Source organism: Lottia gigantea, assembly GCF_000327385.1.
Source record: "Lottia gigantea unplaced genomic scaffold LOTGIsca_64, whole genome shotgun sequence".
NCBI classification, from domain to species: Eukaryota; Metazoa; Mollusca; class Gastropoda; family Lottiidae; genus Lottia; species Lottia gigantea.
In genome coordinates, this window is record NW_008710179.1 from 305,187 (window position 1) to 329,019 (window position 23,833).

Here is a 23,833-nt window from a genome sequence, read left to right on the forward strand (position 1 = left end):
GCATTACAAGAAAACTAATTTCTAGTTGAACTTTTAGCTTATTCGTATGACCTAATTCAAAACCAATGTAAAATGTTGTATATTGAATATTTTAGAGTTCCTAAATAGGACAAAAAAACTTTTAACAAAGTATTTGATTAGTTGAAATTTTCTTTACTAGAAACATATTGTTTTTGATATTGTTGTCAGATCATAATATATGTGAAGTAACCCAAAGAAACAAAAAACGAAACAAAACAAAATAAGAAAAATTCAATTATAAAGCTTACTCTTCATCTGGTTGATCAAATTTTAACCTTCGTAAACCCCGAGGTGTATTAGCTTGACGTTGATTATGATAACCTGACACTCTTTCATTTATACTTCGTAGATTTTCTGCTGACTACAATATATAGAAATATACACGGATTGAACATCATATAATACAAAAAGATGATCGGAATAATGAAAAACCTGCGGTATGTTATTCATATTGTCAAAGCATCTTCCCATGCTTACTTTGCTCAAAACCAAGTCCATTTATCCTCATCTTGTGCTTTTGGTATTTTGATAATACTGTCTTAACCACTTTCAACTAAGTCAATTTATATTGAATTTTGAAACCACCTCTCATGCTGTATTAGTTTTGGGTCAGTTAAAACAGATTTGTTCACCAAGATAGCCAAAATGCCAATTTTAAACTTATTTTATGAAAAGCTAGTCTGATGATGGATTAAATATCTGAAGCATGTATCACCAAGATAATTTTAACAATATACAATCTACTTACCCCCACTCTTTCATCACCAAAACAATATAACTGACGAGATCTTGGTGTCATCTGACTGGGACTGGATGGTGCTTTAAATGGTGATTCTTTTAATGGTGAAACATAGAAATTCTTTCTTCCAGGTACACTAGATAATACAATAAATATATATATCAATAACACTCATGTAGATTATATATATCAATAACACTCATGTAGATTATATAGCAAAAACACTCATGTAGATTATATAATATAATAACACTCATGTAGATTATATATATCAATAACACTCATGTAGATTATATATATATCAATAACACTCATGTAGATTATATAATATAATAACACTCATGTAGATTATATATATCAGTAACACTCATGTAAATTATATATATCAATAACACTCATGTAGATTATATAATATAATAACACTCATGTAGATTATATAATATAATAACACTCATGTAGATTATATATATCAATAACACTCATGTAGATTATATAATATAATAACACTCATGTAGATTATATAATATAATAACACTCATGTAGATTATATATATCAATAACACTCATGTAGATTATATATATCAACACTCATGTAGATTATATATATCAATAACACTCATGTAGATTATATATATCAATAACACTCATGTAGATTATATATATCAACACTCATGTAGATTATATAATAACACTCATGTAGATTATATATATCAATAACACTCATGTAGATTATATAATATAATAACACTCATGTAGATTATATATATCAATAACAATCATGTAGATTATATATATCAATAACACTCATGTAGATTATATAATATAATAATACTCATGTAGATTATATATATCAATAACACTCATGTAGATTATATATATCAATAACACTCATGTAGATTATATAATATAATAACACTCATGTAGATTATATATATCAATAACAATCATGTAGATTATATATATCAATAACACTCATGTAGATTATATATATCAACACTCATGTAGATTAATAATCAATTTTAGGTTTCAGTGAAAAAAAATATAAAACAATCAGTACCACTCTATCTCGTGACAGTACTTATTGCATTCTTAAAATATAATAAAAAAAAAACTTAAAATGGAATAAAAAAAAACTTAAAATGGAATAAAAAAAAACTTAAAATGGAATAAAAAAAGTCCATGTTCAAAATGGATCATGATACAACATTTTAACTATGTTATGCCTTAAGTCTTGCTTGATATGACATGACATGCACATTTATGCGTAAAATTAACTTTTGTCTATTCTTATTTGGCCCAAATCTTGTAAAGTTGTGCTTACTGAAAAGACAACAAATATAATAAGTATATAATTTTTTAAGTTAATTGGATTAACAAATTAAAATTAAGATTAAGGCATTTTTACCTGTATTTTTGTGAACCAGCTAAAGGTGATGTAACAGAACGAGGTACAGGGGATAATGATGGTGTCTGAAATAATGAATAAATGCAAGAAATACAGTGTTATATTACTTGTACTTACATTCTCAAAAATCAAAAACTAACTGTAGTGATGAAGATTTACTAGCTGAGCTCTTGTCAATTAGTCTTTTTTCAATATATGTACTATTCAATTTTAATAAAATATCAACTTTCTAAGTAATACACAAACTGCACTCATAAATAAACAAAAGAAATAACTACAATTTACATGGATTTTTATGGATCATATGAAGTTATACAACAAACATTCAGCTTTATATGATATAGCTGAAGGTTAAAGGGAGATAAAACCAGAATTCTTACTTACTGTAGTTCTACTATTAGAAAATTGTAGAATAAATTGTTTCATAGCTTCCATAAAAACTTTATTATAGAAACCTATTATAGAATCATATTCCTCTTTCTCTATATACGCATTTTTAAATACCTGAAATAAAAACCTAATTATAGAAACCTATTATAGAAACCTATTATAGAATCCTCTTTCTTTCTATACGCATTTTTAAATACCTGAAATGAAAAACAACAAATAAAGCACTTCAGCTCTATTTCTTTTTTTTTTTCATTTTCTTTCAATGGGTTACTGAATTTAGAGTTTGTTCAGATATAAAACTTTTCCAAAAAATGGATTCATCACTAGTCCAGTTTTTATTGTCAAGAGACATTCTGTTCAATGATTTTTTTTATGGGTTACTCATTCTAGGATTTGTTGCCATAGAAATAAAACTAAATACATTTCATCAGTACTGTTACTGTTCAACTTTTACAGATTGGCATGGCAAAATTTTGACTAGTGTTATTTCTTGATATTCTAACAGAACATTATCTTATCTTCTTTTTTTACCTCTTGTTTAGAATGTGGAAGATTTTTATATCTCTCTACAATGGTCTTAAACCGAATTTCCTTCTCTACAACTTTACATATTGCATAAATAGAACACATCATAATCTGAAATATAACATAAATAGAACACATTATAATATATAACACATCATAATCTGAAATATAGCATAAATAGAACACGCCATAATCTGAAATACATCATTATACAACACATCATAATCTGAAATACATCATTATACAACACATCATAATCTGAAATACATCATAATAGAACACATCATAATCTGAAAAACAGCATAAATAGAACACATCATAACATGTAACACACCACAATCTGAAATATAGCATAAATGGAACACGTCATAATCTGAAATACACTATAAAAAAAACACATCATTATATGAAATACACCATAAATAGAACACATCATAACATATAACACACCACAATCTGAAATATAGCATAAATAGAGCACACCACAATCTGAAATACACCATAAATAAAACACATCATTATCTGAAATACACCATAAATAAAACACATCATGATCTGAAATATAGCATAAATAGAACACATCATTATCTGAAATGCACCATAAATAGAACACATAAAATCTGATAAATAGCATAAATAGAACACGTCATAATCTGACATACATCATTATACAACACATCATAATCTGAAATACAGCATAAATAGAGCACATCATAACATATAACACACCACAATCTGAAATATAGCATAAATAGAGCACATCATATCTGAAATACACCATAAATAAAACACATCATTATCTGAAATACACCATAAATAAAACACATCATGATCTGAAATATAGCATAAATAGAACACATCATTATCTGAAATGCACCATAAATAGAACACATAAAATCTGATAAATAGCATAAATAGAACACATCATAATAAAAAGTTTAATCTAAGCACATAAAGATCTGAAATGGAGCCAAACATAATGTGACTTAAAATTTACCTGATCTATATGTCTGTTCTCCATTAAACTTGGTCTCTGTGTAATACAATGTTCAAAACATGTCCAAACCCGGTGAGTCTACAAATAAAATGATATCAACCATTACAATAGGACTATCTGTATGCAAATAAAGCCATAAATTCCAATACTTTTGATAGAAGGTTAACTTTGCCAAACCTGACTAGGTTCTTATATGATACAAAAACTGATGTCATGTGTGCATAGTAAAGATTCTATGAATTCTGAAGATCAAAAAGTAAGAATGGAGTGGCTACTGCTGTTCTCACAAAATTCTCCTCATTGCAAACAGCAGGACGCTGCATGTCTTCATAGGAGAAGAAACATAGAACATAAAACTCTAAGACATTCTGAATTACAGGAACAAAAAATACAATCATTACTTTGCCTATCTCCATTAGCCAATCTGTTCATTAGCAAGAGCAAAAAGGTTATGCCTATAACTCCATTTTTATTATACATGTTGATCTAATTAATGAATACTTACCAATTCTTTTGGTACTATCAACATATCACATAATTTCTGTAGTCTACTATAACCTAACCTACATACTGAAATAATACACATGCTTACATAATATTTGGTTTAACCATAAACATCTTTGATTTTATATCTCCATAAATCAAATTGTCATGATAGCTTTAATCTTGTCTGCTATTACACTACAAAATTCTACTTTCAACAAGAATATCCCCGTCATAATACTAAAGCAAGCCTAAGGTGGCCGGACTGATCTTTTATGAAGAATTAGAGGCATTAAGAGAAATGTAATTAATCATTATTAATAGAGACAAAGTAAAAAAAAAACATTACTGACCTTTATCAAAGAAGATATTTAATGATTGAGATCGATGTGGCGGTGGTTTATCACATTGCACAGCAAATACATTACTAGGGGAGGTAACTCTAACTTGGGATGGTGGTATTATACCAGACCTGGTCTTCATCGGTGATAAAAATCTGTAAAATTTAACAAGAAATGCTGTATTTTGTATAAGTTGAAATGTTGTTTCAGAAAAATACAATTCTCGACATTAGATGCTTGCTTGCTGAAAAAGAGGGCTTTAGGCTCTTTTGGATGGGACCAAAAACTGAGCCCTTGTGTTTTACAGGCTTTGCACTTAAGATATCCATTGATTGTTAGAACAGAAAGAGTAGGCTAATGCCATTGCTCTAACAGAATTTCTCTTTGAGTTTTCATGTAGAGTATTACAAAAGACTTACAAGTCAGCTGATGTTGGAGATACTACTGGTTGTTTTGATGGTGATGTCACTTCTACTGGTGCTAGATCTGATCTATATATAATATCATACAACACAGATCCCTAAAAACGTAAAATATAATCTATATATAATATCATACAACACAGATCCCTATAAACAGAAAGTATCATACTCTTTATATAATATCATACAATACAGATCCCTACAAACATAAAGTATCATAATCTATATGTATATATCATACCATACAGATCCCTATAATTATAAAGTATCATACTCTTTATATAATATCATTCAACACAGATCCCTACAAACATAAAGTATCATACTCTTTATATAATATCATACAACACAGATCCCTATAATTATAAAGTATCATACTCTTTATATAATATCATTCAACACAGATCCCTATAATTATAAAGTATCATACTCTTTATATAATATCATACAACACAGATCCCTATAATTATAAAGTATCATACTCTTTATATAATATCATTCAACACAGATCCCTATAATTATAAAGTATCATACTCTTTATATAATATCATACAACACAGATCCCTATAATTATAAAGTATCATACTCGTTATATAATATCATACAACACAGATCCCTATAATTATAAAGTATCATACTCTTTATATAATATCATACAACACAGATCCCTATAATTATAAAGTATCATACTCTTTATATAATATCATACAATACAGATCCCTATAATTATAAAGTATCATACTCTTTATATAATATCATACAACACAGATCCCTATAATTATAAAGTATCATACTCTTTATATAATATCATGCAACACAGATCCCTATAATTATAAAGTATCATACTCTTTATATAATATCATGCAACACAGATCCCTATAATTATAAAGTATCATACTCTTTATATAATATCATGCAACACAGATCCCTATAATTATAAAGTATCATACTCTTTATATAATATCATGCAACACAGATCCCTATAATTATAAAGTATCATACTCTTTATATAATATCATTCAACACAGATCCCTACAAACATAAAGTATCATAATCTATATATATATATATATCATACAACACAGATCCCTATAATTATAAAGTATCATACTCTTTATATAATATCATGCAACACAGATCCCTATAATTATAAAGTATCATACTCTTTATATAATATCATACAACACAGATCCCTATAATTATAAAGTATCATACTCGTTATATAATATCATACAACACAGATCCCTATAATTATAAAGTATCATACTCTTTATATAATATCATACAATACAGATCCCTATAATTATAAAGTATCATACTCTTATATAACATACAATACAGATGCCAATGAACATAAAGTATCATACTCTTTACAGATGCCAATAAAGAGAAAATGTCATAATCTACATATAAAATGTTTATTAGAACTATCCAAAAGGGATGTTGAGTTGAAATACACAGTGGAAGAGCATATCCAAGCCCGTTAATAGATATCTCAACTAAATGAGTAAAACAAATTCTGTTACCTTTTTCCATGCTTCACTTTCTAAAATACTATTCTCTACGTTCTGTAAGTGCTGTAATAAATGATCATATATGAAATGGAGTTTAAAATCCCTAATCTTAGTTTCATAACAATCATATGTACCACAGTTCTCTGGGGATGAGTTATTCTTCCTGCCCAGAACATGTACATTCGATTGACATTTCCAACGTTTTAGAAATAGGTTCATATAATTCCATATAAAAGATTGCAAACAACTTTTATTAAGACCATCAAAATTTATTTTTTATTTACATACCCGAATAAGATCCCCTGTTAGTTTGGGTTCAGCTTTTATAAAACTTTTTAACACTTTAAAGAAGTCATATGCCTGTAGTTGAAATACATTGAGAATCCATGGGAACGAAAATACTGAGTCTTCACAACCCATGGCACCAGTTGATGGATTCCCTAAAATCATTTAACAGAAATGTGAGATAACAAATAACATATATTTTTTTAATACAGATCCTACGGTGGGCTTTTGACAATAGCTAATACTGTTAATTTTATGGTTCTAAAATCCCCAATTGTCATGGAAATAGGATAAATTTATTTTGTTAACCAAATTTATTTACATTTTCAATAATAAGTGAAAGATACTTACAACTAACACCATAGGTCACTAAAACAACTTCTATAGAACAAGCTAATAAAGATTGGTGAAAACTACCAATGTTTAGTAATCTACTAAAATCAGTTTCTGATAATCTTTCATGTTCCTGTAAAGGTAAGAGATAAGGTTGTTAAACTAGTTGCTTTACCACCTGAAAGAGTTTTATTTCAGTTATCACTTTTCAGTTAACCAATCTGACATCTTGTTCCACTCCTATAAAATTTATGTTTTTGTTCACAATTTCACAAAGTTATACAGATATCCAAATGGGTAAAGGGAAAATCAGCTTAGCTGTGGAATGCTAAAAATAGAACACATTCATGAGAAATGGTAGGACAACCCACTAAAACCGTTTAAGTTGTGCATCAAGTGATACACAAACTCACATAGAGCCCCAGCTTTCCATCACAGATATACATCTGCATCAATGACATGGGAAAAACTGGATTGAAAAGTTTTAATCTTCTGTCTGCACAATGGCACCTGGCAGGAATATCATCTAAAATTAAGTACTTACACTGTCCAACATGGATTCTATAACTCTATAGTATAATCTAACAGCTAACTGGTATCTTTGGCTAGCTATTTCACCCTGGTTTAAATTACTAGCACTACAAAACTGATCTATAAACACCTCTTTCTGTTCTTGTAATCTATTCTTGATATCTTCTGTGGGATTCTGGCTACAGTTCTGTAAGATAAACATGATATTCAACTAAAGATGAGATTTTTCCTCTCAGAAACTTTTTCAATCAGCCAAACTGGCAAGTTATTATTTCATGGTTTGTTACAAAATCAATATTTTTTTTTCAGAAAACTAGCCAGGTGATCCAGACCACACATTCCAATTTCTCAAAAAGAAATTGTTCCATTATAGGCCTGTACATTTGAGAGAATCAAACCCTTCCTTCCCTGAAATCTCTTTGTTTCAAGAAATAGTGAGGCTTGTACACTTACATTAAAATACTGTTGTAATTTTTCACTAGGTTCATCTGTACTGGTCATTAATAAATTTTTTATCTGTTGTACTGTACTTAATGCTGCCCTAAAACATACAATAGACATCAATACAATACATCACAATATCTAAATGAAATCTGACAAGTCTTTCTGAAAACGTAATGGGAGTTTCATTCTCATTGAAATGGGCATGAATAACAGCATTAGTTTATCTTTTTCTATATCCAACTATCCATAATGTGTCTTTTAACATAAACAGTTTCAAATAGCTTCTTACTTAGTGTTTAAATATATATTTGTACCTACCTAACAGGGGTCATTGGTATGTTTTTAATTTCACCATTTTCTCTATTAAAAAGAAAAAAACCCATCAAAATTATAATAATTTCGAAATATAACTGATCTGAAATGTGAGGCTGCATAATATACAATCCTTAAAAAATAGAATTAGTATGGGAACTTGGGAGTTTTAAGCAAACATTTGCCAACTTATGTTTAGAAAGATTCATCAATCCTTTTGATACAGCTGTAATGATAATCCAGAAACAGCTGGTGGATAAGATCCTGAAGAATTGTTGGCCAAAATATGCATTTTATACTGCATTCTTTTTTTTCTTTTTGTAGATGTAAGAGCAATATAAAATAGAAAGATGAAAATGAAAAGAAATTTTCAGATACCAACTAAAAACTGTTATAGATACAAATATCTTAACTTACTTAGTAGTGTGTGGTTTAGGCAGAGATTTAAGATCTGACAGAAATAATAAATCATTTAAATCACCATCATGTCTGTATTCGTCTAAATATTTCTCTGTTAATTTTTCCAGCTGTAAAATTGAAATAGTTCTGTCAATAGAACGTCACATACCTTCAAGGTGGCATCAGGTGTTCCATAAATGTCAGCACTTACCAATCAGCTAAACAGTACTTAGCAGTGGATCTCATTGATGAGAAATCAGTAACATTTTTGTGTGATGACATTAAATGAATGCTGAATGCTTGTAATGTTAAGAAATACTTCTTTACTACCGATTGAACAGCAACACCACAAGGGAAAGATAACTCTCCATGAACTTGCCTCATAGTATTTTGTGCGTCAACCAATCCATTATGGTCCTTTCCATTAATGAAAAGATTCTTTACAACAAAAAGGAAACCAACAATGATTTGACAATATAATGGGTAAAAGTTTCAAGAATGGCTTGAACAATTCCAAGATGGCACTAACTATATAGATAATTATGGGGAGCTACAGTTTTAAAGCTACTTACATCATCAACATTAGGAAGTTGTGTAAAATAGTTTTCTGTTTGAGTTCTCTGTAGGAGCTGAACCTGAAATTATTATTATTGAAGCTTAAATGACATTATCTTGAATTTGAGTCTTCATGATTGAGTAAGGTATATTGATTGTGGATGGGGTTAGGAATTTCAGAAAACCAGATTTCTATTAACCAGCCATCTTCGCATTATCAAAATATTACAAACAGCGCCACATACTTTGAATTCATTATGTGTGTTTCTTGTATCCAGATAGTTTGTAAATGCACCAATATGATTGGATTTACACTACCTAAACCAGCCAATCAGAGGTCTCAACAGAATGTCTGTAAACCATAAGCAATAATGTTTACAGTCTTTATGACAAGAGCTCTGATTAGTTGTTTTCACTGCAATCAAATCAAATTGCTGCATTCTGTAATACAAAGAAAAGAGCCTATAAATGTCAAGGTTTTAGACGCAGTTCGTATATATCATAACAAATAAAAGTGTCAAATTACCTCATCTATACAGGAATCAAAATGTTCAGCTAATTTTCCTAATAAACCATTAGTTTGATGTTCTGGTGAACAACCTATTCTTATAGTATCTGAAATATATACAAATGAAGCAAATTTGATGACTGTGTTACTCAACCAACAAGAAACAAATATAGAAAAGAATATTCTTCAGTTTAATTTTTATTAACAAAAGCTCCTCTCTTGCAAATCCTCATTAGGAGGGTCAGTTTTAGTTAAAAGAATATAAGCAGAGTAAACAAACTAGCTGATTAACAAAGAGACATCGACAGAAAATATTATATGGTATAAACCTACCATAAGGTGAATTTAATAAAAAGGATGGTGAAAGTCGTAAAACATATTCTACACAACATAATAACAGATGAACAGACTTGACTAATTCTTGATCATCACTCATTAAACTTCCTGTAATAATAACAATTATAAATAGTTATAATAACAATATCAATTATACACAGTTATTATAACAATCTCAATAACAATAATACATAGTTATAATAACAATCATACATAGTTATATTAACAATCATACATAGTTACAATAACAATATCAATAAAAATTATACATAGTTATAATAACAATATTAATAAAAATTGTACATAGTTATAATAACAATATTAATAACAATTGAACATAGTTATAATAACAATCATACATAGTTATAATAACAATATCAATAATAATTATAGTTATAATAACAATAACAATTGTACATAGTTATAATTACAATATTAATAACAATTGTACATAGTTATAATAACAATATTAATAACAATTGTACATAGTTATAATATCAATAACAATTGTACATAGTTATAATAACAATATTAATAACAATTGTACATAGTTATAATAACAATATTAATAACAATTGTACATAGTTATAATATCAATATCAATAGTACATAGTTATAATAACAATCATACATAGTTATAATAACAATAACAATATCAATAATAATTATAGTTATAATAGCAATATCAATAACAATTGTACATAGTTATAATTACAATATTAATAACAATTGTACATAGTTATAATTTCAATATTAATAACAATTGTTCATAGTTATAATAACAATATTAACAACAATTGTACATAGTTATAATATCAATGTTAATAACAATTGTACATAGTTATAATTACATTATTAATAACAATTGTTCATAGTTATAATAACAATATTAATAACAATTGTACACAGTTATAATAACAATATTAATAACAATTATGCATAGGTATAATAACAATATTAATAACAATTATACATAGTTATAATAACAATATTAATAACAATTGTACATAGTTATAATAACAATATTAATAACAATTGTACATAGTTATAATAACAATATTAATAACAATTATATCTAAATAATGATGATGAAATATATGTCAAAACGGTTTTTATCTAGAATGTTTAAAATGTACGAGCCATCTATATAGCAAGTTATAACTTACGTTTAGCATGAAGAAATAATGTCCATATTAATTTCTTTCTATAAACTACACCTTCAGTATCAGGTATTGGTGGCATATGATTTTCTCTGAAAATATTCAAAAAAATATAAACAAACTATCATTCCAAAGAAAGCAATTTGCTTGATATATAGAAGCACAAAATGTAGCGTTAAAAAACATTTTTAAGGCTATTTTTGAGTTTGCTTTATCAGCCATAAGAACTTGATTTCAGCTACCTGCATTATTAATATTCAACCTAAACATCCACTGTTTGTTCACATACAATTTGCATCTATAAAATAGGCATTTTCTTTACCACACAGTGATACATTATAAAAACTTACAGTATAGGTTCTTGTTCTACACCATTTTCTATTCTAAATACCTTCTCACATATTCTATAATATCAAAACAGAACAGAAAATAAAATACTGGATATACAGAAATCAAATTTTTCACCAATATTCAAATTTTGAAGACACAACCAGTAAATTAAGGTTTATTACTAGCTGCTACACAGAATACACAAAACTAATCTCCTCACCTTTCAAAAGTATAGAATAATGCTGACATAATACAATACTTCTTTTCTAATTGTAGTAAATGATCAGATACAGGTTCTGATAGTTCATAGTTCTCTTTTATAATATTCATAGTTTTAAATAAACTTCTAACACTGTAATAACAATAATAACTAATGATTAGCTACAGGTTCTGATAGTTCATAGTTCTGTTTTATAATATTCATAGTTTTAAATAAACTTCTAGCACTGTAATAACAATAATAACTAATGATAAGATACAGTTTCTGATAGTTATTTTATAACAATCATAGTTTTAAATAAACTTCTAACACTGTAATAACAATAATAACTAATGATTAGCTACAGGTTCTGATAGCTCATAGTTTTCTTTGATAATATTCATAGTTTTAAATAAACTTCTAACACTGTAATAACAATAATAACTAATGATTAGCTACAGGTTCTGATAGCTCATAGTTTTCTTTGATAATATTCATAGTTTTAAATAAACTTCTAACACTGTAATAACAATAATAACTAATGATTAGCTACAGGTTCTGATAGTTATTTTATAACAATCATAGTTTTAAATAAACTTCTAACACTGTAATAACAATAATAACTAATGATTAGCTACAGGTTCTGATAGTTCATAGTTTTCTTTGATAATATTCATAGTTTTAAATAAACTTCTAACACTGTAATAACAATAATAACTAATGATTAGATACAGGTTCTGATAGCTCATAGTTTTCTTTGATAATATTCATAGTTTTAAATAAATTTTTAACACTGAACTAATAGAAATAGCTAATGATTAGCTACAGGTTCTGATAGTTCATAGTTTTCTTTGATAATATTCATAGTTTTAAATAAATTTTTGACACTGAAATAATAGAAATAGCTAATGATAAGATACAGTTTCTGATAGTTCATAGTTCTCTATTATAATATTCACAGTTTTAAAATGATTGTAATAATAATAGTAAATATTCTGATACTTTATATTTCTCTCTAATTATCTAGACAATTTAGGCTATCAATATCTCAGAATTATAAGGTAATAGCAATAAAATATTAATAGTTGTTTTAATAAAGCGCTAAAATCCACTCTAAACAGAGAAATGTCAAAGCAAATGTCTTACACAATAAATCTAATCCTAAAAAATACATTTTCCATTTGGATTTAAAATCTTCTAAGTTTGGATTTAATGGACATGTTGAGAGAGTTCCATACACAAACGTTCTAGTAACAAATGATTTTAAGTTAAATGATGGTTTCACAAGTTGAAATTTGTCTTTAGAGGTAATGTCTTGTTCTCCTATAATTCTATGAAAGGGTATCATGGATATTAACATTTTGTCATTTTAAGTTACATATCAGCAAAGTTCAGTGTTAATAGCCTGAACTTCATTTATACATTGTTGTTAAATTGCATGACAATGAATCCCCAAACCCCCCTTTGAATTATCTGATACTTACTTTACATTTGTAGCCAGTAACAAGTCTGTTATTGTAATATTTTTACATTTAGATTTCTTTATTACATTATCATCATCCTCATCATCTGTTAAATTATCATTCGTATTATCTTCTTTACTGTTTCTAGAATAATCAAACAATATTCATTTTTCCACTTCAAGGAAAGATGAAGTTTTTATTGAAGCTATAAGGTCTTTGTAGAAGTCACAAACAATATTTTGTAAAATGCTCATGATCACGCATAGCAAAGTTATTAGGGCTGGGTGATATACCGGTATCATAATAAATACAGGTATAGGAATTTATATCGTAAGATACATCATCTAATTACAAAAATAACGAAATATCGCCATATCGTTATATATGGTAGTTATTATGATAAAGCGTCAAATTTTTGTCCAGATAAGATTATCTAGACAATTCAAACAAGTATCTTAATATTTGAAACAGATATTTTTTCATATCATGATATATTATTGCTTAATATCCTGATATCAACTTGAACCCATATCGCCCAGCCCTAAAATGTCGATTGGAGTTGAGATGTTGAAAATATGTTATTCCCTTATCTTTTCATTTATTTACATTTAGCATCTTTGTAATTCTATTTTGACTTACCTTAAGATAATGACTGTCATATAGAGACAACAAGCTAGCACTTCATCTTTACAACTCTACAACAGATACATGTATATCATAACATGGGTTTTATTGTTGGTAACATAGAGCAGCTTACATAAACAAGAATTGTTAGAAAGATAGCTTGCCAGGCAAGGTAATATACGCCCACTGGCAGCTTTGATTTTGAATAAAAATCTTTAGCAGTACAGTAACAATCACCAGATGGACAGACATGGGTGACAGCAATATACACCCTCCATTCCATGTGGGCGTATAAAAAATTGTCTCCCTTTGGACAAAAATATATCAATTGTCAAAGTCTTTTTAAAAGGGTGAATTTGGAACTATACGTGCGCAAGACGCTAATTCAACAGGACGCCATGAACTGAGAAGACTTGTTTTCAATAACCTTTTAAACAATAAATGGATAACTGTCAATGTAGTTAACCCTATCAGGTGAGGTTTACTAATATTTTATTTTAAGCAATATCAAACAATCATGACTAATTCAGCCTGTTCCACAAGTAGGTTAAATGAAAGCTTTGGATCAAAACTTGTGTGAAACAAGCTTTACAAGGAAAATTATTGCGAAATATACATTAATCCACACATAACTTAAAACAAAAATCTGAAAATCTATTTGTACCTGTAAATCTTCATGCTGTGAGACAATAGGAAATAATTGTTGTAAATGTTGACAAGATTTAGATATAGGTTTATCACATGGTACATTATACAACTGTCTACACAGGTTAATTAACTCTGTTTCATAATTACTGTAATTAAATGTTGGCATCTTGTCTTGATTGTCTTTCTTCTCTTCTGAATTATTGTTTACACTGAATTATAAAGAACAGATCATTTTACTCAAAATATCAGAGTTGGATAGCTCAGTTTCATCTAATTTTACTGTTGAATATTGACTCAGATGCTCTGACTCGCTCTCTCTCTCTCTCTCTGTAGCCTATCTATAACAATGCAATGCTCAGGTGCAGTATACAGTACTGGTTAAGTTTTGTTATTTCAATTTTTATTTCACACACGATATTCATACAGGTAGTTAGTAGGATTTAAGTTTTTTTTTCACACTATTGTAACTTGTCATTGAATGGATTCACTATTATTCCGATGACATCAGAGTTGTAAAATGTTACTGCTTACTGAAGAGATTCTATTTCCATGTCGAGAGTTTAGACTGTATTACAGGTTACAAAACAAGATCGACTCAACTATGACCTGATGCTTCTCCAAATGAATTTAATCGATACAGATAAGAACATATTCATATTCAAGTCAATTCACATAAAATTAGAAAACAATATCAAGTTTTACTAATCTTCATGACACTTGATTAACAAGTTATAATAACATAGAATATCCACTTCCGTTTATTACATTATACCAAAAATAACCACACAAAAAAGTTAGATTCAACAATAAACTTACCCGGTTTTCTCGGTTTTCTCTTCGATTTTACAGTTCTCTTCTGTCATACCGTCTTCAGAACATTTCAATTAACCAGAATAACAATAAGAAAGCAATTAATTACAATCACAAATCGATTAAATTAACGGTAAAGTCCAGATTGAGTTTAGTTAGTTTACTGTTATGATGACAGAAAACCCCGCGAAATGTCGCGTTGTTAACAATATTTATAAATTCTGATTGGATAATATTCATAGGTCAAATGAGGTCACAGATTTTATTTTTGATTGGCTGATCAGTTTATCTGTGGGTTAGCTAAAAGATTTACTACTAACTCATATACAGTTACTTTCAGTTTCTATAGAAAATAGTATAAGGTCTACTATTTAACTTCAGAAGATACTGATAAACATGTACACCCCAGTGCTAAGTATGCATATTATGCCACTATGGGCCAAATCCCCATGGCGTTTTCTAAGTTGATACTCTATGGCTATAAACCCCTACGCTACGACGTCCGTGTCATTAGATGATTAAACAAAAGATCCCACGAAATTTGGACCAGGAAAAGGGTAGACTAATCCACCGTTCGGGAAAAATTTCCCTCCTTGCACTCTGTAGTGTGTTGCCACTTTCTTTTAGTGATGAAAAGTAGGACGATAAACATCAGTTTACCCGTGGAACAGTTCTATGGTTTACCTATCATTTAGTTTTGGGCTGAATTCGGTATATTAAATTGAGTTACTTCCCTTTACATATCAATATCAAAAAGTGTGCTTCATTTCAGAGTTTCCAGACGGCCGTTAGAATGGACAAAAAATGAGGGCAAGGCAACATGTATATCGAGCCTATGGTATAAAAAATGTGCGTTCTCAAAGCTTAAAAAATGTGGGATCTGGAATTATGCTACACACTAAACTAAACTCAGAGGTACAAGTCAAAGAGCATGCTTTTAAGCAGTAAAAAAGTTCCTGAAAATCTTGAAATATCGAATATTCATCACCTCTCGAATCTTAAATCGAAGTCATTTCCGACTGTTGGCTATCGTCTAATTTGAATTTTGTATATTTGTCAGGTCTGACGTAGGTCAAGACCTATATATATGCCTAGATATAATGCGCCATGAAAATCGGTTATTGTTTTTTAATTTGATATAGAATATTAACTATAATAAACATGATAAGATCTGACAGAAGTCGTTCAAATTGAATATGTAAAAACCGTGGGCCTGCATGCATCATCAATATTATCTTAAACTTCGGGTTATATCTTCTGTTGCACTTAAAATGATTCTTAAAAATTGTTAATCCTTTGGCGCGTTTTTCTCCACATAATTTTTATCAAAATGACTTTTGGCTTACATTCAAATTATCACTGACTTCATTGAGTAAATTTATACGAGTGTTGAAACCCAGTGAGATACGATGAGTCGGTGGTTGGAACATTGGCGCTCTTCTTCGCAGACGAAATAAAGATATTCCATTCGGATGCCTAGAGTCATTTACTGGTAACTTTTTATTTCAAATTCAAAGAAATTCAAAACCGTTTCTTTCTTTTCTACTAGTAAGGCCTATAAAGGACACGTATAGCTTTATGTATTTCCACCATTCTAATTTCTGTTAGACTTCCATAACTCTACATAAATAGTGTCAAGTAGTGAAGATATCAGATCATCCTAGGATTTGATCCAAAAATAAAAAATTGTATAGGCTACTTCGTCGTTTAAAACACAGTCCTATCGTGACCGTAGGGCATTGGTTCACTTTATCCAAATAGTTTTGTATGATGTAGTGAATGTTAGCCAATCAACAGGATCCTTTCATACCAGAGGGCTGCTTGTGCTCTCATAATATTCACATGCACATTTAAAAATAACATGACGTCATCCGATTTTTTAACACGGAAGTGAGACACGATAGAAATATGTAGTAGTTTCAGACGTGTTGAAAAGTATAAAGACAATGAAAGAGTATGTAGCCCGAACACCAAGTACCGGATCCTACAAGCACCCTTGCGTTCGAGACTATCTTTGGTAAGGAAGTAGCCGATCAGAAATCAGTGACGATGGGATGGTTGGAATTGCCAGAGCACGCGCGTTATATTTGGCACTGATTCCAATGGATTATTGGTAGTATAATATAATAGTGGACTTGATGAGCCGGACAACACATTCTGTAGTATATATCACTAACCAACAAGAATTTACATTTTATTTACACGTCAAGAGTCAAACAGTACAGAATTAAACATTTTTAGAAGTAAAATCTAACCAAATTACAATAATCTATAGTGATTTTTATTCAAATTATTTTGAATACAAAGAAATATTTTGGTGATTTTTCTATAACTTGTGAGGAATATAATTACGACCTTTTTGGTAAAAATATTTGGAAGGACTTGAATATGTGGTTAATACGATTAATTTGTGATGTTTCTTCAATGATGATTCTTAATGTGACTTTATTTCTCCTGTCGTTTATATTTGGGTAAGTACGCTTACAACAAGTTTTATATGATTTTCGGTGATTACGAATCATTATACATGATTATTTCAGAACTGATGTGGCTCAACACACTCATTTTATGAATAATTAGAAAATGACATGGAACAGAGGACATAACATGTGTCGAGCTTATTTTAATATAAGATTTTATCAAATGACTTCTGTTTTTCGGAAAGGTGAATATCTATACTCTGAGACTGGACCTGTCAGATATCACGGAGACTTAATTCTATGCCTTTTAACCTTGAATGATATTGTAAGTCCTATGACGGTATAAGTCGAAAGCACAACTAGGGGTACTATACACCTATTTGAATATTGTCAAAAGCATGAACAGCTCTATCATCAATTGATTTGCTTTTGGTTGGTTGATATATAATTGTCCTCTTGAGCTTTCATCGAATCTGTTGAGTCTGCATTGTGATAATTAAATCAGAATGAACAAGTTTGAAACAACAAATTGTATAAACTTATAATCTGATTAGTATGCAGATCGAATCAGATTTGTTGTTTTTAGTGCAGGTTATTGTTCAGTCGAATTTTGCCAAAAAGTGTCCTAGAACATGTTATATATATTTAACACTTTCGTCAGATTATGGATAGCAAGTGGAGTCAACCACAGAAAAAGAAGAAACGTCCATTTTTCATTTTGATCAGATTTAATTTTAGCACGAGTGTAAAAAGATAAAGTTCTTTCGCATTAATGGATTTTGGTCGTCTGCATATGTTTGTCGTACCGCCTGATAAATATCAGTTCAGTTATCTTTTCAAATTCAAATACCCAATTACGTTAACATTTTAATAAAAAAAAAATTTCCGGAAATAAGGACAGTCTGAGTGTTAAATAAGGCGTTTTAAACATTCTCTGATGCAGATATTGACGATATTATGACGCCATCGATGATTTCTGACGGTGTTTTTTATCAGACCGGATCCTTAGATTGTCGTCACAGCCATGTATTGAATTATATACGGACCAGTTAAAGTATAAAGAAATGTCTGTTTTGCTATATTCTTCCATGGTTTAAGGAGTAAGTCCAGCTATCAGTAGTAATTTTCAAAACTAAAATCCAACGCTCAGTTCTCCTACAATGGAAACAAAAAGTTGCTTTATGGGAATTATTAATTTTCTACATAGAAGTGACGACGGACTTAACTGGTGCGTTCAGACGGTTGTATCCCTTTAACGATTTACAATGTTTTAAATCTCGTTTAACTTTTTCAAACCACTTTTGAGCAGACCACTATAACTTCTGCGTCTTCATTCATGTGAAACCCCACGAAGTTCCAATTAGACTTATCACTTATTCAAAGCTCCCTTATCATAACCACTTCCGCAAGTCTATTAGATATTATATAAGCTTAAAGTTGACATGGAAACCATGCGGCTTGAGTAAACAACGCTTCATTCAGGCACAATGGACTGGTACATTCCAACTTGTAGTTGAATATGATTGTTGACATGATTCTGGGCTCTTAACAACGTCAAAACGAAATGCAATTCATATTTCAAATGCGTAATAAGATTCTTCAAAATACGAGGGTAGGAGAAAGAGGGGAAGTTGTACATCGAAACATTGTACATAAAAATCAATTTGATCCCCTTTACAAGTGGAACCAAGGTCCAATATTAAATGATCTAGAGTTTCTCACGCGCATACATTCACGTGAAACGTGAGGTCAAGCTCTAAAGGCATGTAAAGTATGATGATAACAGTATATTTTACATAGTGTTATTGAATGACATGTATTGTATATAACTGTATTCCATTACTATTATCTTTACTCGGTGTTTATAAGTCAAAATATTTACCTGTGAAATTAGCCTATACTAACAGTTTTCAGATAAGTCTTATCAATGCTTGAGGCGTATGCCGGAAACAGAAATCAGAGTAAATTCCTGGAAACAATTCCCATAATTATTGATAAGATAACTGTTTGACTACAATGTAATATTAGCAGCTTAATTAGTGAGCGTCTACACATTATCACGATGCAAAGTTCTCTGACATCATTCCAAAACAGAACACAAAGTAGTAATTGTTTAAAAGAAGAATTTGTATTTATAATTGGTACAGAAACACACAATGATCTTAATCATCATGAAGTTTACTACTTCTTAAACTCATGAGAAAGAAAGAGATGTCTAGATCTTCAGATTAATCAGCTGAAGTCGACTCGGGATAATTAAAACAGCTTAATAGATCGTTGTACCTCTTTCAGTACGATTGTCTTTAATTGCGTTGGAATTTCAGTTTGTAAAGTGTTATAAACTAAATAAGCTGGTTCATATAGAATTATTTGGAAGTTATGTTTGATTATTATCGGCCCAGCGATGATATTAGGAAAAGATAACCGAAAAGTTATATTGTAAACGGTTCCTTTCAATACTTTATTATGACTGTTGTATTGTAATGAAAATTTTGGTGCAGAAAAGTAGGACGTAAAACTCCATTCATTTCATTTCATTTCTGATTCCTGAAGACATTTAAAGAAAATGATGATTTCGTGACTCGTCAAGTTGCGTGACAATATATCGATGATATTTATATATTTGTCGTAGAAAGACGGCACCAAAACAAACCAGATAAGATAATTCAAGATCGCAATGAGCTAATAGACGACGGAATATTCCTCAAGGATGGCGGCGTAAGACTAGATTAAAAAATGAAACTGCGCAAAAGTGATTCAGTGTTAATTCCCTCAGGTCAATTCATATTGATATTATTCATAAAGATGATGTTGACAACTGATGAAAGAAACCTAGTCAAAGAAGTTATTTAGGTTTTTTCTTGGATGTCAATGTGGTTTGTATTTGAGTATTCTGGCTTGAAATTACTTCCATCCATCAAAGTATTGAAATGCTTCAGATACAATGTTCATTTCTATCGATGTTCAGACTATAAACATGAAATGAGAAAAAACTGATTACAACCAGACAAAGCACTGAAAATCAAAATTGCTCGGCTCCCAAATACTGAATCTTGGAATCAAAATGGAAAAAATACTTTTTAAGCAATACAACCAATTAAAAATATCCAAAATCTTGTACTTATTCCATCGTCTGAAAACATCACCCTTTACATATCTGTGTGCATGACCTAAGAAATCGCAGTTTGAAATATTGAATATAAATTGAATAGAATATATTTGGGTACTATGTACTATACTAGTATTGTATTTCCGGGGTAGGGTCGATATGGTGCTGTGTTATCTCTGTATAAGTTTAAATATATCAGGTTTTCAAGCGATATTGGCACTAAAATCATTCCTATCGTCTCATCATGCACTATTAAACCACGCCAGATTGATTTAATAAGGACATCATGCTGTATTATAACGTCAATTAAAGAGATTATCACTGCGAATTGTAGAAAAATGACCCAGCCTTCCAAATTGTTATTACATGGTCCACAATCAACAAGAATCATGAGCAATCAACAGTGTGTAGACAATTAGAGTGACAAGATAATACAACAGCAGCAATAAATCACAAGGAGTAACAGGATAATGAAATAATAACAATAACTACAGCAGTAACTATATAGACAAATAGAGTAACAAGATAATACAACAACAACAGCAATATATCAGTAACAGGAGTAACAGGATAATGAAATAATAACAATAACAGTACAACAGTAATGATATGGACAATGAGAATAACACGATAATACAACAACAATATATCACAGGAGTAACAGGATAAAGAAACTATAACAATAAGAGTACAACAGTAACAACATGGGCAATGAGAGTAACAAGATAATACCACAACAGCAATATATCATAGAGGTGAAATAATAACAATAACAGAACAATATGGAACTTTAAAAAAGGAATCATCAGCGTTATCATCAATATCAACACCACTAAAAATCATTAGCAGCGCTGAAATATCAAAACTGCGTACTATGCGGCAAAGAAAAGATCAATAAAATGGACAAAAGCAACTTGAATATGAGTTTCGTAAATGACATAATGAATGTTAGATTATGCATGTACAAACAAAATCAAAAATCCAACTAGCTGTTTCGTAACCAAGGTTCGTTACGAATAAATATATTTGCAAAATGTCTGCAATTATACTTTTTGGCTTTGTTTCCAGATATTTTCAGAATCGCAACGGTGAAATATATTTGCAATACAAAAGGGCAGTTAAATTTTCACAGCTTATCACTTTGGTTTTCTAAATGGTTTTATATTGCATGTATGGTAAAAAGTTAAACTTTTATCACAATTAATGATATCTTTATTGTGAACACACCCTTATTCTTATACGGCTTCCTGTAGACCATTCTCTTACCCGCCTAGCTCTAGTGTCAGTATCTATAGAAAAAAACATACAATTTGTTATACATGTATACGTAAGAAATGATAAAATAATACCTAAATAGCTTAATTAAGTACATATACGACCTTGCGCCTCTGCGGAGGATATGGAGTTGAGTAGCATCAAGTGTTTCTTAAGCTTCACATGATATGCCCTACCTAGCTGGCACCAACCTCCACGTTTATTTTTTACAGTATAGGTTTTTGACGGAACAAAACCGTTTAACCACACTTATGTTTAGATAGAACTTGCGACATACAATACCTGCAAGCAATTGGATTCTAAATGATTGTTGCAACACTGGGAATCTGATCAATAGTTGTATTCAAAAGATCGAAAATCACAGTTGGTAACTCCTGTTCTTCGAGCTATCTAAATATAGAAACTGAAAATCGACCCCAGAAGACGTCATCCAGATGATCGCAGTTGATATTAGTCGGTCAGTTTTTAGATCCGGCTTTGAATAGCCAGACGACCTGAGCGCACCTTAACTTGATTGCAAGAGTATTTCAGAATTTCATATAACGAAACTAAACAATCCATTCACTTGGTCGTACATTATTAAGAATACAGGATTAATTATGGAATGAAACTTGCCTCCTTGGGCAATCCTCGGTGTCTGCTCCCAGACAGGGATGGTTTAAAAATCCGGATGGACTTTATCCAATTTACGTCAATCTTCTGGAAGGGAAAAAAGGTGATAGAGGCAAGGTAGATTATTTCGATTAGTTCGAGTGAGGTTATCCTGTAATTAAATTTTCATCACCGACTTTTGTTCTTTATCAATGATAGACATAATATCCGCATTCTAAATTTAGTTTTAAACAAAAAAGGATAAAAAAAATTTTGGGGGGAAAACCGGAAGATGTCGCAATTTCGTGGAATATAAAAGATATCTTTATAAGTATTCTAATTACAATGTCAATAAAATATAAACCAGGAAATAAGATTTTTAATGATGTTTCGTTGAATTTTGATATTTTCCCGCGTGGTAGGGTCATTATAAAGGTGTATCGTTTATGATACAGTTGACCGTTGACATTTACTTACTATAAAATATACCTTGTTAAATACGTTCAGTATGGTTTTAGAAAGAGTACTTCACCAATATTTATAAAATGAAGTTTCTTGTCTTAAAGCAGAATGGATCATAGATAATAATTATGACCAATGAGAAACAATAAACATGCTATGTCTACATGTATATTATAGATTAGAACTGAGCAATCAAATCAAA

The 23,833-nt window shown here is 29.8% G+C and overlaps 1 protein-coding gene across 1 annotated transcript; it reads right to left on the minus strand.

Annotated features, from left to right (window-relative positions):
• Window positions 1-237: 237 nt before the first annotated feature.
• LOTGIDRAFT_220664 (hypothetical protein) lies at window positions 238-8,547 on the minus strand (the record flags this gene model as incomplete). Its single annotated transcript, XM_009064637.1, has 12 exons — window positions 238-382; window positions 770-896; window positions 2,166-2,669; window positions 3,087-3,191; window positions 4,078-4,155; window positions 4,583-4,647; window positions 4,914-4,987; window positions 6,824-6,900; window positions 7,126-7,277; window positions 7,483-7,588; window positions 8,000-8,173; window positions 8,440-8,547. 10 exons carry the CDS (start codon window positions 8,545-8,547, stop codon window positions 2,517-2,519), a joined length of 1,092 nt encoding a protein of 363 aa, XP_009062885.1. The 3' UTR covers window positions 238-382; window positions 770-896; window positions 2,166-2,516.
• Between the last annotated feature and the right edge of the window lie 15,286 nt (window positions 8,548-23,833).